Raw genomic sequence first — 17,960 nt, 5'->3', positions numbered from 1 at the left:
TCACATATACATCACACACATCATACATAACACATGTGTGTACCACATATAAAACACATGCATGTATCATACAGATGTGCTACATATCTTCCAACCAAGTGAACCAGAAAAATGAAAAAAAAAAAAAAAAAAGATAAAAATCTTAATCCTAAAAATGACAGGAAAGTTTAAAAAAAAATGGTGTAACAGGAAAATTATTAGTAAAAAGTTGGAAAGTGAGAAGTGAAAAGTGAAAGGTTCTCAGTCATGTCTGATTGTCTGCAACCCCATGGACTATATAGTCCATGGAATTCTCCAGGCCAGAATACTGGAGTGGGTAACCTATTCCTTCTCCAAGGGGATCTTCCCAAACCAGGAATCAAACCAGGGTCTCCCGGATTGCAGGCAGATTCTTTACCAACTGAGCTATCAGGGAAGCCTCACTCTGCTCCCCAAAAAAGCTGGAAAACAAGTCCAAAAATAGCCATAATAATAAACTTAAAGAGACTAAATTGACCGACAGAGCGAAAAAGAAACTGTTTCAGACATACCTAAAGTATGAGAACAAGGAAAGGGTTTCAGGCAAAAGGATATCGTGCAAATAGTAATCAAATGAAAAAAGGCATAGCTATATTAATATCAGATAAAATAGACTAATATAAAAAGTAATGTCAGGGTAGAAAGGATTACTACATATATAAGTTCAGTTTACCAGGAAGAAATAACAACTTAATATATATACACCCAATAAAATGCCTCAAACCTTGTTGAAAAAGAAAATGATAGAACTATAAGGACATAATGACTTCAATACATCTCTCACACTATTTTATAAGTCAAGCACCAAACAATAGAGATAATTAGAACAGCACAACTAACAGTCTTAATCTAATGGTGAGCCTTAAGTCAGAAGTGGCCGCAGGTCTGGAAAAAGTGTTTTCATTTCAGTCCCAAAGAAACGCAATGGCAAACAATGTTCAAATAACCATACAATTTCACTCATAAAATTATGATCAAAATCCTTCAGGCTAGGCTTCAGCAGTACGTGAACCAAAAACTTGCAGATATACAAACTGGATTTAGAAATGGCAGAGGAACCAGAGACCAAATTGCCAACATCCGCTGGATCATAGTAAAGTGAAAGCGAAGTCACTCCGTGGTGTTCGACTCTTTGCGACCCCATGGACCGTAGCCTACCAGGCTCCTCTGTCCATGGGATTTTCCAGGCAATACTACTGGAGTGGATTGCCATTTCCTTCTCCAGGGGATCTTCCTAACCCAGGGATCGAACCCGGGTCTCCCTCATTGTAGACAGACGCTTAACCGTCTGAGCCACCACGGAAGTCCTCTTTATTTATAATAATGAGTAGTCCTTGTAAAATGAGTAAATTGCTACTACATGATATCTATAAAAAGAGCTAATTTTCTCCTCATCCCAAAGTTAACTTTTTTCCTCTACCCTAAAGAAAGTAGATTGAAATTGATTCTGTACATACTTTTTGAAAACTCAATGAATATACGAGAACACTTTCAGATATGAATGGTTCAGAGTGACAGTTGTTAATCATCTCACAAGCTTTTCTCAGTAAATAATTAAAATTGCATTAGCTAGGTAGACTTCTGCGTTATAAACACTTGAAGAGACCTTAGATATCATCTGGTCTGTTTTACTTCATAGATGAGGAAATTAAAGTTTAGAAAGACAAGGTGACTAAAACAAATCTTTGTCAATCTTTTAAAAAGTTATAATTAATGTGACTATATTTGGTAATGAACCTGGATTTCATATATCCAAATCTTTCTCTCTACAACCAACAAAAGAAACTAATATAGTAAAAGCAAGGGAATTCCAAAACACAATCTATTTCACTGACTATGCTAAAGCCCTTCACTGTGTGGATCAAAACAAACTGTGGAAAATTCTGAAGGAGATGGGAATACCAGATCACCTTTACCTGTCTCCTGAGAAACCTGTATGCAGAACAAGAAACAACAGTTAGTACTGGACATGCAACTGGTTCAAAACTGGGAAAGGAGTATGTCAACACTGCATACAGTCACCCTGCTTATCTAAATTACGTGCGGAGTATATCATGCAAAATGCTGCGCTGGATAACTCAAAGCTACAATCAAGATTACTGGGAGAAATATGAACAACCTCAGATAATGCAGATGATAACACTTTAAGCAGAAAGTGAAGAGGAACTAAAGAACCTCTTGATGAAGGTGAAAGAGGAAAGTGAAAAAAGCTGGCTTAAAACTCAACATTCAAAATACGAAGTTCATGGCATTCAGTCCCATGACTTCATGGCGAACAGACGGGGGGAATGTGGAAACAGTGACAAGATTTCATTTTCTTGGGCTCCAAAATCATTGTGGATGGTGACTGCAGCCATGAAATTAAAAGACACGTGCTCCTTGGAAGAAAAGATATGATGAACTTAGACAGCATATTAAAAAGCAGAGACATCACTTGCTGACAAAGATCCATATAGTCAATGACATGGTTTTTCCAACCGTCATGTACAGACATGAGAGTTGGACTATAAAGAAAGCTGAGTGCCGAAGAAGACGATTGAAGCTCCTAGGACAGCAAAGAGATCCAACCAATCAACCCTGAATATTCACTGGAAGGACTGATGTTGAAGCTGAAGCTCCAATACTTTGACCACCTGATGCGAAGAGTTGACTCATTTGAAAGACCTTGATGCTGGGAAAGATAGAAGGCAGAAGAAGGGGGCAACAGAGGATGAGATGGTTGGATTCAATGAACACAGTATCGAGTAAACTCCAGGAGACAGTGGACATGGAAGCCTGGCATGCTGCAGTACATGGGCTGCAAAGAGCTAGACACAGCATAGCAGAGCAACTGAACAACATAACATCATGGTCACATATAAAATACTACATTAAAAATTAAAGTCATATGCTTTTCAATCACACATGAAACATTTACAAATTTATCACATAATAGGCCACAAGGCCAGTTTCTATGAATTTCAAAATATAGGTCTAAATCAACCATGTTCTCTGACTGTAAATTAAACGTTAATGAAAAAAAAGGCTGAATGCTAAATGTATACAAACAACAAAGTTAAAATGCAAAAAAGCAAAATGGCTGTCTGAGGTGGCCTTACAAATACCTGTGAAGAGAAGAGAAGCAAAAAGCAAAGGAGAAAAGGAAAGATACAAGCATCTGAATGCAGAGTTCCAAAGAACAGCAAGGAGAGATAAGAAAGCCTTCCTCGGTGATCAATGCAAAGAAATAGAGGAAAACAACAAAATGGGAAAGACTAGAGATCTCTTTAAGAAAATCAGAGATACCAAGGGAACATTTCATGCAAAGATGGGCTCTATAAAGGACAGAAATGGTATGGACCTAACAGAAGCAGAAGATATTAAGAAGAGGTGGCAAAATTACATAGAAGAACTGTACAAAAAAGATCTTCATGACCCAGATAATCACAATGGTGTGATCACTCTCCTACAGCCAGACATCCTGGAATGTGAAGTCAAGTAGGCCTTAGAAAGCATCACTACGAACAAAGCTAGTGGAGGTAATGGAATTCCAGTTGATTCAAATCCTGGAAGATGATGCTGTGAAAGTGCTGCACTGATATGCCAGCAAATTTGGAAAACTCAGCAGTGGCCACAGAACTGGAAAAGGTCAGTTTTCGTTCCAATCCCAAAGAATGCTCAAACTACCACACAATTGCACTCATCTCACACGCTAGTAAAGTAATGCTCAAAATTCTCCAAGCCAGGCTTCAGCAATACGTGAACTGTGAACTTCCAGATGTTCAAGCTGGTTTCAGAAAAGGCAGAGGAACCAGAGATTGAATTGCCAACATCCACTGGATCATGGAAAAAGCAAGAGAGTTCCAGAGAAACATCTATTTCTGCTTTATTGACTATGTCAAAGCCTTTGACTGTGTGGATCACAATAAACTGGGGAAAATTCTGAAAGGTGGGAATACCAGAGCACCTGACTTGCCTCTTGAGAAACCTGTATGCAGGTCAGGAAGCAACAGTTAGAACTGGACATGGAACAACAGATTGGTTCCAAATAGGGAAAGGAGTACATCAAGGCTGCATATTGTCACCCCGCTTATTTAACTTATATGCAGAGTACATCATGAGAAACTCTGGGCTGGAAGAAGCACAAGCTGGAATCAAGATTGCCAGGAGAAATATCAATAATCTCAGATATGCAGATGACACCACCTTTATGGCAGAAAGTGAAGAGGAACTCAAAAGCCTCTTGATGAAAGTGAAAGTGGAGAGTAAAAAAGTTGACTTAAAGCTCAACATTCAGAAAACGAAGATCATGGCATCTGGTCCCATCACTCCATGGGAAATAGATGGGGAAACAGTGGAAACAGTGTCAGACTTTATTTTTTTTGGCTCCCAAATCACTGCAGATGGTGACTGCAGCCAGGAAATTAAAAGACGCTTACTCCTTGGAAGAAAAGTTATGACCAACCTAGATAGCATATTCAAAAGCAGAGACATTACTTTGCCGACTACGGTCCATCTAGTCAAGGCTATGGTTTTTCCAGTGGTCATGTATGGATGTGAGAGTTGGACTGTGAAGAAGGCTGAGCGCCAAAGAATTGATGCTTTTCAACTGTGGTGTTGGAGAAGACTCTTGAGAGTCCCTTGGACTGCAAGGAGATCCAACCAGTCCATTCTGAAGGAGATCGGCCCTGGGATTCCTTTGGAAGGAATGATGCTAAAGCTGAAACTCCAGTACTTTGGCCACCTCATGCGAAGAGTTGACTCATTGGAAAAGACTCTGATGCTGGGAGGGATTGGGGGCAGGAGGAGAAGGGGACGACCGAGGATGAGATGGCTGGATGGCATCACGGACTTGATGGACGTAAGTCTGAGTGAACTCCAGGAGATGGTGATGGACAGGGAGGCCTGGCGTACTGCGATTCATGGGGTCGCAAAGAGTCGGACACGACTGAGCGACGGAACTGAACTGAACTGAAAATCATTGCAGATGGTGACTGCAGCCATGAAATTAAGACGCTTCCTCCTTGGAAGGAAAGTTATGACCAACCTAGACAGCATATTAAATAGCAGAGACGTTACTTTGTCAACAAAGGTCCACCTAGTGAAGGCTATGGTTTTTCCAGTGGTCATGTGTGGATGTGAGAGTTGGACTATAAAGAAAGCAGAGTGCCAAAGAATTGATGCTTTTGAACTAAGGTGTTTCAGAAGACTCTTGAGACTCCCTTGGACTGCCAGGAGTTCCAACTAGTCCATCCTAAAGGAAATCAATCCTGAATATTCATTGGAAGGCCTGATGTTAAAGCTGAAACTCCAACACTTTTGCCACCTGAAGCGAGAACTGACTCATTGGAAAAGACCCTGATGCTGGGCAAGATTGAAGGCAGAAGGAGAAGGGGACAACAGAGGATGAGATGGTTGGATGGCGTCACCGACTGGATGGACATGAGTTTGAGTAAGCTCCAGGAGTTGGTAATGGACAGTTGCTGCAGTCCATGGGGTTGGCAAAGAGTCGGACACAACTGAGCAACTGAACTGTAGACTGTAGACTGTAAATTGGAATGATCTGAAAAGCATTTTCCAAGTTGTGGGATTTTGGGAGGCTTTTCACATAACAGGTTTGTGTTCAAATAAATATATAAAAAATGAATTAAGAACAGCTAAAATGGTTTCCTTTTTGCAGGTTTTCTTACAGGCTTTATTGTACTAATGTGGTTTATAAGTTTCAGAGAGAGGTACAGACAATGTAGGATTTTCCAAACTTTGTGATGTCACTGTAGGGTATCGGAATGCTTAAGGCAACAGTAACCTCCATCTTCCTAATTTATAACTAAATTCTTCCATTTTAAAATAAACTGAGTATGCATTTACTTACAAAACTTGAGACTGAGTTTCCCATTCAAAGATCAAAATATTAGGTTTTTATAAACACACAGATACTATTCTCAGTCCCTATCTCCTATGCTGTCCTCTGCAACAGGAGAGTTTATGTAACAAACACTACATTTCTATGTCTCTATTTTCAGAGCAGCGATAAAACGTTGGCATGAGATCCAAAGTTGCTATGGTATATGCCAAGGAAACATTCCTAGGCAAATGATATTATAACAAAAAAATAAGTTAAATTTCACTTATTTATGCCTCACTGAATAGTCACTCTAATTACCAGTATATGAAGTCTACTATATACACACTTTTCTCATATTTACTTAGTGGTTTTTAGAGAGAAAACCTCACTGGCTTGAACCTCCAAATTTAGAGTCTTGGATTTTTCAGAGTTAAGCTCAAATTTACCTTTAAATTATCAACTAAAAAAAAAAGTTTGATGGCCATATGAATCTATGAATAAAAATTAGAAAAGATGCTACTTGTGTTTTTTAAAAATTTTAAGTGTTTTAGAGCCCTTATTTATAGGTTGTCTACAGTTACCAGTAAGAAAGGTCTCTGGATTGGAATCTCAGTCACTATCGTTTACAGATATCAGATATAAGAGACATGGATGAGCTACTGGAGAGTACCTTGCTGTTTCTACTCCTCTTGTGTCTGTGGTATGTGTTTGGAGGTGGGTTGGTGGGGGAGACTTTCAATTCTTTGCCTCAAAGTGCATCAGTAAATAAAAGTAAAGGATAGCAGGCCCAATGCTGCTATCTTTAGAGAGTCTGTTTCCAAGGCTGGCCCTTGGCTGGTGCCTGGAAACTTGACTTTATAAGGTTTCCTCCATTGTTCTGCCTGCCTGGGACGATGAACCCTGACGTACCTGGTTGCCAAGATGGTCTGTACAAATAATGTGATTTATGGTGAACATCTACTTTCCTTCAGGGTCTGGAAGTCAGGTGGTTTTGGTTTGAAGCAGAGGGTGCCTATATGACTTGCCTCCAATAAAACTGGTGGATTTTGAGTCTTAAGCAGGCTTCTTTGGGCAGAAACACTACACTAGTGTCAAATGCCTTTTACTGCTGGAAAAAGGAGCACGTTGTATGGACCATCCTGGGTGGGAGAGCATTGGAAGCTTGTGCCTGGATACTTCTAGATTCTCTCTGATGTGTTTTTCCCTCTTCATAATAAACTGTAGCCATGATTAAAAGTGACACTCAGTTCTTTCTAGCAAGTAATCAAATGTGTGCAAACGCTGTCAGATCCCTAAAAAAGTAATTTATAGATTTTCATTTATTTCACATTTTAGGAAGCAGAGGAAGAAAATAAGCCAGATCATTTAAGGAAATATGAATAAAAATTCGGTAGCTAGAATTTTAGATAAAAAGATAATCTTCTTAGCCAACTTTCATTTATGTATGCATGTATGTAGTATGCTGGCCTTAAAAGGAACTTACATCTTACACGGGGAAACATACACATACACATATGCAATAAAGTGTTATAGGTAGCATAATATATATAATGGCATACAGAAGAAACGTTCAGTCCTACTTGGAATTATGCAAGGTATAGGCTAAGGAAAGTTTCAAAAAAAGCAGCTTAAGATGCATGTTGAAAGATGAAATGGCCATAATGATGATGATGGTAATAGGTTATTTCAGTTAGAGGGGCACAGAGTAAGTAAAGATATGGAGACATAAGGTGCATTTGGAGATACTCTGAATATGGCTGAAGTAGGGAGTATAAGCAATTCTTGGCAACAGTCATAACACAGAGTGTTCTCCACCCAATGTTTTAGCTTTTAGAGTGACATGGTACTTTTAAGTTGCAATCTTCCCTGTAAAATCAGATTGAGTGCTTAGGATTCAAATTATAAATCAGAAAACCAAAGAGGCCTGAAACAAATCCTATTCTACTATTATATAATTAGAAAGTAGTAATTACCAATAGAATAATTTGCAAAAAGTTACATTTATATATATTTTATGTTAAAACCTAGAAACACTAATACAAAAGTAAAAATAATTTTGAGATGTTTATATGAGGCTCCTCATGAGAATAGGACTTAACCAAGTATTTCTATATACTTAAAATATTTTTGGCTTATTCCATCAATTCTGTATTCCCCGAGAGGAACTCTAATTTTACATTTCCGATGGTCGCTATATATTATGTTTTATGTTTTAGAAACATGTTAAATAACATACATGTGCCACTAGAATTATTAGGTTAGTGCAAAAGTAATTGTGGTTTTACACTACTGAACTTTGCCATTTGATATTGGAATATATTCTTCTGCAGGGTTATGTTACATGTCATTTTAATGAACATCTCTCACTTTATTTTTTTTTTGCTAATAACATTACTTGCTGTTGATTTTATATTTATTTTAGACTAGGGAAATGATGTTAGACAAAAAGCAAATTCAAACGATTTTTTTATTCAAGTTCAAAATATGTCATATAGCAGCGGAGATAACCTGCCACATCAACAACACATCTGGCCCAGGAACTGCTAACCAAAATACAAAGCAGCAGTAGTTCAAGAAATTTTGCAAAAGAGATGAAAGCCAAAGATGAGGACTGCAGTGGCCAGCTGTCGAAATCTGACAACAACTAATTGAGAGCATCATCAAAGTTGATCCTCTTAAAAACTACATGAGAAGCTGCTGAAGAAGTCAGTGCTGACCATTCTACACTCATTAGGCATTTGCAGCAAACTGGAATGGTGAAAAGGCTTGGTAAGTGGCTGCCTTGGTAAGTGACTGAAAATTTTTTAAAAATCGTCCTTTTAAAATGTTGTCTTCTCTTATTCTATGCAACAATGACAAACCATTTCTTGATCAGACTGTGACGTGATGAAAAGTGGACTTTAAACAACAACCCGTGACAACCAGCCAAGTGGCTGGACAAAGAAGCAGCTCCAAAGCACTTCCCAAATCCAAACTTGCACCAAAAAAAAGGTCTCAGTTGCTGTTTGATGGTCTACAGCCAATCTGATCCACTACACCTTTCTGAATCCCTGCAAAATCATTACATCTGAGAAGTATGCTCAGCAAATCAATGAGATGCACTGAAAACTGCAGTGCCTGCAGCCAGCACTGGTCAACAGACTGAGTCCAGTTCTTCTCCACAGCAACGCCTGACTGCATGATGCACAACCAACGCTTCAAAAGCGGAATAAACTGGGCTATGAAGTTTTGCCTCATCCACCATATTCACCTGACTGCTCACCAAACAACTATCAACTTCAAGCAGCTCAACTTTTTCTAGGCAACATGCTTCCACAACCAGCAGGTGGCAGAAAATGCTTTACAAGAGTCTGTCGAATTCCAAGGCACAATTTTTATGCTACAAGAACAAACTTAGTTCTCATCGGCAAAAATGTGTTTGGTTTAATGGTTCCCATTTTGATTAATAAAGATGTGTTTGAGCTTAGTTATAATGATTAAAATTCTTGGTTTGAAACTACAATTACTTTTGTAACAACCTAATAAGTACAAGCTGGAATCAAGATTGCCGGGAGAAATATCAATAACCGCAGATATGAAGATGACACCACCCTTATGGTACAAAGTGAAGAGGAACTAAAAAGCCTCTTGATGAAAGTGAAAGAGGAGAGTAAAAAAGTTGGCTTAAAGCTCAACATTCAGAAAATGAAGATCATGGCATCTGGTCCCATCACTTCATGGGAAATAGATGGGGAAACAGTGGAAACAGTGTCAGACTTTATGTTTTGGGGCTCCAAAATCACTGCAGATGGTGACTGCAGCCAGGAAATTAAAAGACGCTTACTACTTGGAAGAAAAGTTATGACCAACCTAGATAGCATATTCAAAAGCAGAGACATTACTTTGCCGACTACGGTCCGTCTAGTCAAGGCTATGGTTTTTCCAGTGGTCATGTATGTATGTGAGAGTTGGACTGTGAAGAAAGCTAAGTGCCGAAGAATTGATGCTTTTGAACTGTGGTGTTGGAGAAGACTCTTGAGAGTCCCTTGGACTGCAAGGAGATCCAACCAGTCCATTCTGAAAGAGATCAGCCCTGGGACTTCTTTGGAGGGAATGATGCTAAAGCTGAAACTCTAGTACTTTGGCCACCTCATGCGAAGAGTTGACTCATTGGAAAAGACTCTGATGCTGGGAAGGATTGGAGGCAGGAGAAGAAGGGGATGACAGAGGATGAGAAGCCTGGATGGCATCACCGACTGGGTGGACATGAGTGGGTAAACTCCAGGAGTTGGTGATAGACAGGGAGGCCTGGCATGCTGCAATTTCATGGGGTTGCAAAGCGTTGGACGCAACTGAGCGACTGAACTGAACTGAATAAGTACAAGTTGATTTTGTCAGTAAATCAGGTTTTGGGTACATGAATAATGGAATGGAAACTTAAACTTTTTAACATTTTAAAATGTATCCCCCTGTTAGTCTTCAAACTGCAGAAGTCTTTGAGGGCTAGGTATCACTTGATGTGTGATACTAAGTTACCAAGTTATTCACGTGAGAGTCCCTTTCTTAAAAAAAAAAAAAATCAGAATTTTAAACCTATGAAGAGACTTAGATTCAAGTCCATTTTTGTTACTGATTTCAAGCAAAAAAGCTGCTAAATGCTACCTCAACTCAGTTTTTAAAAAAAACACAAATTGCATTCTTCAACAAATTAGTTAATATTAGCTACTTGCTTTGAATATTTTCTTGAAGAATGCAGTGCAGTAACTTAGTGTCACACATCAGTATCAGCTAATATTTAAAGTACATCATTTTAGATTATGGGCTTCCCTGGTGTCTCAGGAGTAAAGGATCCGCCTGCAGGAAAGTGGCTTCAACTCTGGGTTGGGAAGATCCCTTGGAGAAGGAAATGGCAACCCATTTCAGTATTCTTGCCTGGGAAATCCCATGGACAGAGGAGCCTGCAGTCAGTCCATGGGATCACAAAAGATTAGGACATAACCAAACCACAAAACAACAATTTCAGATTACAGTTACTTTATCATATGACACACTTGAAGTGAACATCAATTACATCTGCATACAAGAAATTTCTTTTCATTCTATTCCCATGCAGTGCATGCAGCTAAATATAGTTTCTGAAAAGCAACCCAATTTATAATGCTTAGCACTTAGAGTTCAGTTAAGTTCAAAGAATTATTAACTGTTAATCGGAAAAGTGGTTAGCTGTGGAAAAAAGAAGACCTAGCATATTCATCATAAAGTAAAATAATGAAGGAACATACTGAATTACCTCATTATTCTATCACCTATTGTGGTTCCTCTGATATTAAATCTAGTGAAGGGAACACAATAACTAAAGTCACTCACAAAGACTTCACTTCAAAGAACCAAATATTTAAAGCATGAAGGCCACTACTTTTATCATTTATCATATAAATCTAAAATACTTTTGTTATCCTTTGTGACTCGGGGTATTATGTGAGAATATGTCATTCAACTAAATGTCTATGAGGAAATTAAAGACAAATAGCTCACTGAAGATAGACTGGAAGGAAAACATTGTACTTAATTCCTTTTATCTTACAAAAAGATTAGAACCTAACCTCGTTACAGAATGCAGGGAACTTGCAGAGAGTCATATTATCAGTACCATCCACTGGAACACCTACATTAGCTCCCAGGGCTGAGCTGCTCTTTAGGAACTAAGTAATTAAGCCCCGAGCTGATTCATTTGTCGTAACTGTAAGACTGGATAACAAGCAAGTAAAGAATAACAGAGCTTTTAACTCCCTAGGAGTTCAGTTCTCTATGATTATTTTTTTCTCTGCAATTTTAATAAAGAATAAATTTGTATCACTAGAAATACTGAAAAAGTGATAATGATGATTCATCAGATGACAGCAAATTTACAGTATACAAAGAATTTTAGCTTTAAAGAAGGCCATGTTCCATAGTCCAAAATAGGTAAATAGAACTGAATATGCAAATAAGAAACATATTTTTTTAAAGTGGTATCTTTAATCTTTATAGAAAAAAAATTTTAGAGCATCTTAACTGAGTCTATAAAAACTATCCAAGACTATTTGAGAACTTCATAAAGCTTACTTAGATTCTTGTCTCTTTTTAGAGAGTAAAAACCTCTTGGGTTTGTCAAGAGGATGAACTGTCAGGCCATCCTATCATTTACTAGAAGCTGGATTTGGTGTGCTGAAAACAGTTTACATGAAGACCATCTAAACAATAAACCCCTAAACAAAAAACCACTTTTCTTTCATTCCAAGAGCACCTGTTTATGTCTCTAAATCCAATATATAAAATCCCTAAGAGATGTACATACTACTTTTATTTTTTTAAACCATATTAGAAAGTAGATATGTTTGACTAGTTCTTTCTTCAATTTAGTTTCCATTTAATGTTCTGTGTTCCTGCTATAAACAAAGTTAAAGGAGATCTAACGTGGTGATTCACAGATTTGTTTCAAACTTTGATAATCTGTCAACAGAGGAATTTTACCATATACTGTAGCTTGGTTTCCTTCTCTAAGACTGATCTGCTATAAAGCAGGAATCAGCAAACTACAGCTCTTTGGCCAAATCTGACCAGCTGCCTATTTTTGTAATGAACCACTAGAGACCAGTGGTTTTTATAAATGATTACATCTTATATGGTTATGTAAGTGCTTACATAACAGCCTCCATTTTGCCTCCTGGCCAGTAAAGCCTAAAATATTTCCTCTTTCGCTTTTTAGGAAAAAGTCTGCTGGCCTCTGCTATAGAGAGTCCCAGTTATATTTAGACTGAGACTAGCTATATTTAATAAGAAGAGATTTAAAAATACCTATGTTAGTCGTTAAGGCTAACATTTTACTTTCTAAGACATTTCCTTCTCATGCTTGATCTCAGCTCAAAAGTGAAAACCTGGGTCATATTTATTTAACCAAATTATAAGAATACAAATCTTTATTAAAAAAAATTGTAACTCTGTATTGCTAAGAACTGTTTTGATATTTTCATTAAACGTGTCAAAAATAACTTAGCTACAAACTTTTTAGGTTTCATTTAAAAATTAAATGTGTGGCAAAAAGTTTATGAGATCCACTATGTAATTCTTCATCAAATTAAAGTACAAATCTAAGTATATACTCGTTAACCATTTAAAAATTTTGGGATCATCTCTCTGGCCTAATCAAACTAATCTTGACTGGGTTTCTCAAATGGCAGCAAGAGAGGACATGCATCCTTTTAATCTGGCATTTCATCCAAGTGAGATGTTTACTTAGACTCTAAGAACCAAATGGTGTGATTTTCACGGCAGAACTTTGGAATTCTTTATTCCTTTCAAAATAGAAATTCTCAAAAACAAAAATCATATGCTTATTCTTAAACTGTTGAATGATTCTTTTCATGTTCTTAAGAAGTAAACTTTCTTAAACTTTCTATCTTTAGAACAAAAAAGTCAGCGTACTCATTCCTCCAAATTTTGGAAGTAAGATAAATGGCCAGGGATGAAGAGCCCTTAGAAAGGTACAGAAATAAAAAGTATACTTTATATAGGTAGTTCAAATTTTAATCAATTTGGTACTCAGGAAGTTAGGAATTATCAAAATTATTTACAGAAAAGTCAGAAGGAAGATCTTACACCATTTGCAAATTTTTTTGGTAAATAGCTAGGAAAGAATAATGCAAATTTTAAAGGAAAACTGATGTAATTATGAAACAGCCACTTTAATCACCTCAGCATTATCTCAGTATGTACAACTTTGTGTATGTACGTATATACACTGATATATATAATATTGTATCTAATTTCATATATTTATTAAAACTGTTTTCTATTTATAAATGGCTTGCGTACTTGTCCTCTTCAACAAATTAATTTTCTCAAAAGGAAGAATTTTATTATCTTTCTATTACTGTTAAGTAAGTTTACTGCTATGTGCTATAGAATAATATACAGGACAAGTAACTAAATAATATATAGGACAAAAAAGGCTAAATACCTAAACTGACTATACAGAATACTAAATAATAGTTAAAAAGAAAAGCAGGGATGCAAATACAGACCAAGAGGTGGTTTCAAATCTGGATCTAACCATGAGAGCACAAATTTAAGAGTACATGCGTGAAGTGGGGTTGCTTTCAGGCTGTTGAACCTGATCATCTCTCCTCTAAAAGATTCTACTAGTCTAGTTCAGCAAATGGGTTTCTCGGGTCAATGAAGCTATCAGGTGTCAATTCTATGGCATGTCTAAATCTCAGGAGAATCCCTAAAATATACAAATCATGTAAGTATTACAAAAATGGTAAGTAAATGATAATGCTCAATAGAAAGATAATATAGTTTCTAGTAAGATATCCAAAGTAAGGACAATATGCTGCAAGATGTCCTGCATTCTCTAGGACCCATTATCCCCACAAATCCTCCTTTCTCATTCATGTTATACTACCATGTTAAAAAAAATTTTTTCCTTAGGTCTAGAATATACAAAATCTCTGCTTAGCACCTCAAGTTTCCTCATCTATAATGCAGGCCAGGTAAAAGTGTTATATAATTAGCCTGAATACAAGATGTTAAATAATCATCATTTTTTGCAAGTGTTTAATATTTACCAAAAATATATAATTCCTATTTAAACAAACAGACCTGGTAAGTGACATGGTACATTTTACTAGAAGGGATACTTAAATTTCATTTTTAATTACGACCTTAGTATCATTTAAGCTATGTAAGTATAGATAAAAAATGAAGGACCTATGTTTGCTTATATAATTTGAAAGCCAAAAATGTACAAGCATAAAATAGTTATAGTCTCTGGCTCTCCATCCTAGGTTTTAAAAACCATCAGTTTAATTTTCAAATTGTGCCATGCTTGCCAACCTTATTTGCATACATCAAGTGGTAATAATACTCTATGGGACTCCCTCTGAGTATGGAAAGAAATGAAACTAAGTTTTACTTGTCTAAAATATATACTAAGAATTTGAAGACTAATGTGTATTAGGTGAAGACAAAATGTTTAAAAGTCACTGCAAAGTAAACACTTTGACCAAATATGACTAAAGGCAGATACTTATCCATCTTTTCATAGTTAAGAAAAGGCAGCTAAACTGAACTTCAAGTTATTCTATCAGGAATTTTGCTTGTCCTCTCTAGAGCCATTCTTATTATAATTGCTTTTTAAAGTCTAAGCAGCTACATGGAATGTCTTGGTTATTTAATACACCTATCATTTATTTAGTGCTTTCAAAGTGAGACAAGTCCTTTGACTGATTTTTTTCTAAATTCTGATAACAATTCTAAACAATTATAATCTCATTTTATAGATAAGGAAACTGAGCCTTTGAAAGATACCAAGTAATCTGAATGAGGAAACAGCTAGTAAATGACACTCTTGATCATTATATAACATTGCCACTCTTTAATGGTAAATTAATATTTTCGTAGTATTTTTCACTTGACAGAAATGTCAGAACATTTTATAAATAGCAGTACATTGAGCATAAATACACGTGATACAATTCTTCATGCCTGTGAAAGCTAAGATTTTAAAGGTAAAATCTGATTCTCTAGAATAGGACAGAACTTACAATGAGATATGATGGCACTAATTATAGAAATAGTTTTAGGAATGTATGAAATGCAATATACTTTAAAGATTTATTTTATCCACTAAAAATTAAAATATATCCTTATGAACACATAAAATCAAAAGTGGAAAAGCTATGAACATGTAAAGCAATTTAATTCTTTACTGCAGTTAAAATATTTGTTACTTGGTATGACTTTTCATTTCTGAAACTGAGTTACTTAGTAAAAGTCAGAGAAAAACAGTGTTCTCAAAAAGATAACTTTATCACACTACCTTAATCCAGGGTTAAGAGAAAAGCAGAAAAATTAAGCGCTAAAAAAAACCCAAACTGATAAAAGGCCAAGATCTCTATGAGGCAATCTGACAACTAAAGATAAGCCTAACTCGGTAAATGACCTGTTGGTCATCCTCAATATTCCTTCCTCTGACTCTGTAAACTGAAGACCAAGCCTTTGTGCTGAAGATAAACAGCAATTCTTTGTATCTTCTTTATATTCTTTTGCTCAAAGAATGCAATATGCAATATGTGAAATTACTTATAGTTCACAAAATTCTATGAGTTTATATGGCTGAGATACATTTAGAGGAAGTAACTGTCAAAAATGGAAAGATTCTTTTATATAACTTCAAAGAAAGAAATAAAGCCTTGTGAATTATATTTTTATAGTTCATGTTGATTAAAAATTTACCAACCTATCACCAGGTCCTGCTCGGTACCTTGCACCTGGGATCAGGACCGGGTCGTCGTCACTGTCATCTGTGTCCTGGAGAGCAGAGTCCCTGGTCAACGTCTCCTCATGGGCCGAAGGCCCGATGGCTTCTGTTTGTGACTGAGGCTCAGGATTGCTGGTACTATGTCTGGAAGCACTTGTAGTGCTAGTTTGATCTGAAGTTCCTGGTTCTTTGTCTTTTTCAGACAAAGTGGATTCTTCTGCAACCCCACAAGGGCTATCAAGATTGAAGTCATTCCTTTCTCCTGAGCCAGAATCCAATGACTCAGAAGTAAACTTATCTGATTGTGCTGTCAGAAAATAAAGTAGTAACAACTGGTCATGTCAGCAACACTACTTACTTAATCTAACTTCAGACATTTTCTAATATAAACCTAATTCCCCTACATGAAGAACAAAATCCCACAATACATCTATTTGGAAGCGGTCTCTAACTCTGGAGAGACTAACACAGATTACGGCTTCCTATTTTCCTACATGAAGGGATCATCTACAGAGAACAGGGCGACTCACCTGTGTCTACGTGGCTTTGAGCTGCGCTTTCTGTAGACGCACCTTCCTGCAGTGTCACATCCTCTGACGACTCTTCAGGAGTTTCTGGGAATTAAACCAAATCATCTTTAAATCCTAACTTTTTTTTTTTTTTAAGAAAAATAAACACTAATTTAATTAATATTCTAGGTGTCCTATACATAAGCAGTTCTTAACCCTTTTAGGGTCATAGAAACCTCTGACACTCAGATAAAAACTCCCCAGAGTATAATGCAAATACTATGTTTGTACCCACAAAACTGTAAAATACCATCAGGAACAGATGTGGGTATTTGCTATTTGTTTATCACTTTTGCCCACTGCCTCTTCCCAAAGTCTATGCATGGACCTTCATGAACTCTATGTGAAGAATCCTGCTTGAGATTATTCCTCCCAACTGACATTCCTCAATTTTGATTTTATTTTCTCCTAAATGTCAAAGAATATAAACTTAAAAACTGAGTATTTTTCTTCCTTTTGCCATATACTTGGTCTAATTTGAACTATCATGAGCAAAGAGTAAATTTAGCCTCACCATAAATTCTATTTGGCTACTGAAAACATTTATTTCTGGGATTTAATTCCATAGACCTATGAAGGATCAGGTTTTTTTGATCCTAATTGTACATCTGCTTGCTAGATAGTCATCTTATATGTATTTAATTCTTGTTAGCTGTGTTACACTGAAGTATGTATTCATTTAATGAAAAACAATTCATGAATTCATTTATCAACTATGTACTGAAAATCTACTGTGTTCTAAGGCTGTGAAGTCGCTCAGTCGTGTCCAACTCTTTGCAACCTGATGGACTGTAACCTATCAGCTCCTCCATCCACAGGATATTCCAGGCAAGAGTGCTCGAGTGGATTGCCATTTCCTTCTCCAAGGCTGTACTAATCCCTAAATTTCATATGATGATCACATAAAAATATTCCAGGAAAGGGTTCTAAAAACATTCTCCAAATGGCTCTAAGTTCTTATATGAAACAGGATTCACTCATAACTTGTTTAGATTTTACTCTTTTTTCTTTCCCTCCATAAACAACCTATATTCTTTGAAAAAAATCAAGATAGATACTCTGGATTTCACTGCTAGGTATAAAAATGGTAATGATAACTCAAACCAACATTTATATCTAATGCATTGTCAGTATGATGACCATCTATCCTGGCCCCTGTACCCACAGAGGGGAACTACGCTTCCCTGTGATGCCTCATCTTAAATGCTTAAGGTCCCTATCTTTCGCATTTGCTATTGATTCAACTGCAGTAAGTGGACTATTGATG

General features: G+C 36.7%; 1 protein-coding gene across 29 annotated transcripts in view; it reads right to left on the bottom strand.

The window, feature by feature from the left end:
• DCAF6 (DDB1 and CUL4 associated factor 6) overlaps positions 1 to 17,960 on the bottom strand; it is a 185,403-nt gene that overhangs the window by 23,792 nt on the left and 143,651 nt on the right. For 20 of the 29 annotated variants that reach the window (XM_069548651.1, XM_069548629.1, XM_069548574.1 and 17 more), the window contains 2 exons: positions 16,655 to 16,738; positions 16,104 to 16,431 (listed from right to left, as the gene is read on the bottom strand). In XM_069548651.1, the coding sequence (XP_069404752.1) occupies positions 16,104 to 16,431; positions 16,655 to 16,738 (412 nt within the window). Of the gene's footprint in view, positions 1 to 11,111; positions 11,154 to 16,103; positions 16,432 to 16,654; positions 16,739 to 17,960 lie in introns of all 29 variants that reach the window. The other 9 variants (XM_069548539.1, XM_069548411.1, XM_069548447.1 and 6 more) reach the window with 1 other exon arrangement.

The sequence above is a fragment of the Ovis canadensis genome, chromosome 1 (assembly GCF_042477335.2).
Source record: "Ovis canadensis isolate MfBH-ARS-UI-01 breed Bighorn chromosome 1, ARS-UI_OviCan_v2, whole genome shotgun sequence".
Taxonomy (NCBI): Eukaryota; Metazoa; Chordata; class Mammalia; order Artiodactyla; family Bovidae; genus Ovis; species Ovis canadensis.
This window is presented reverse-complemented; position numbering and strand designations above follow the sequence as displayed.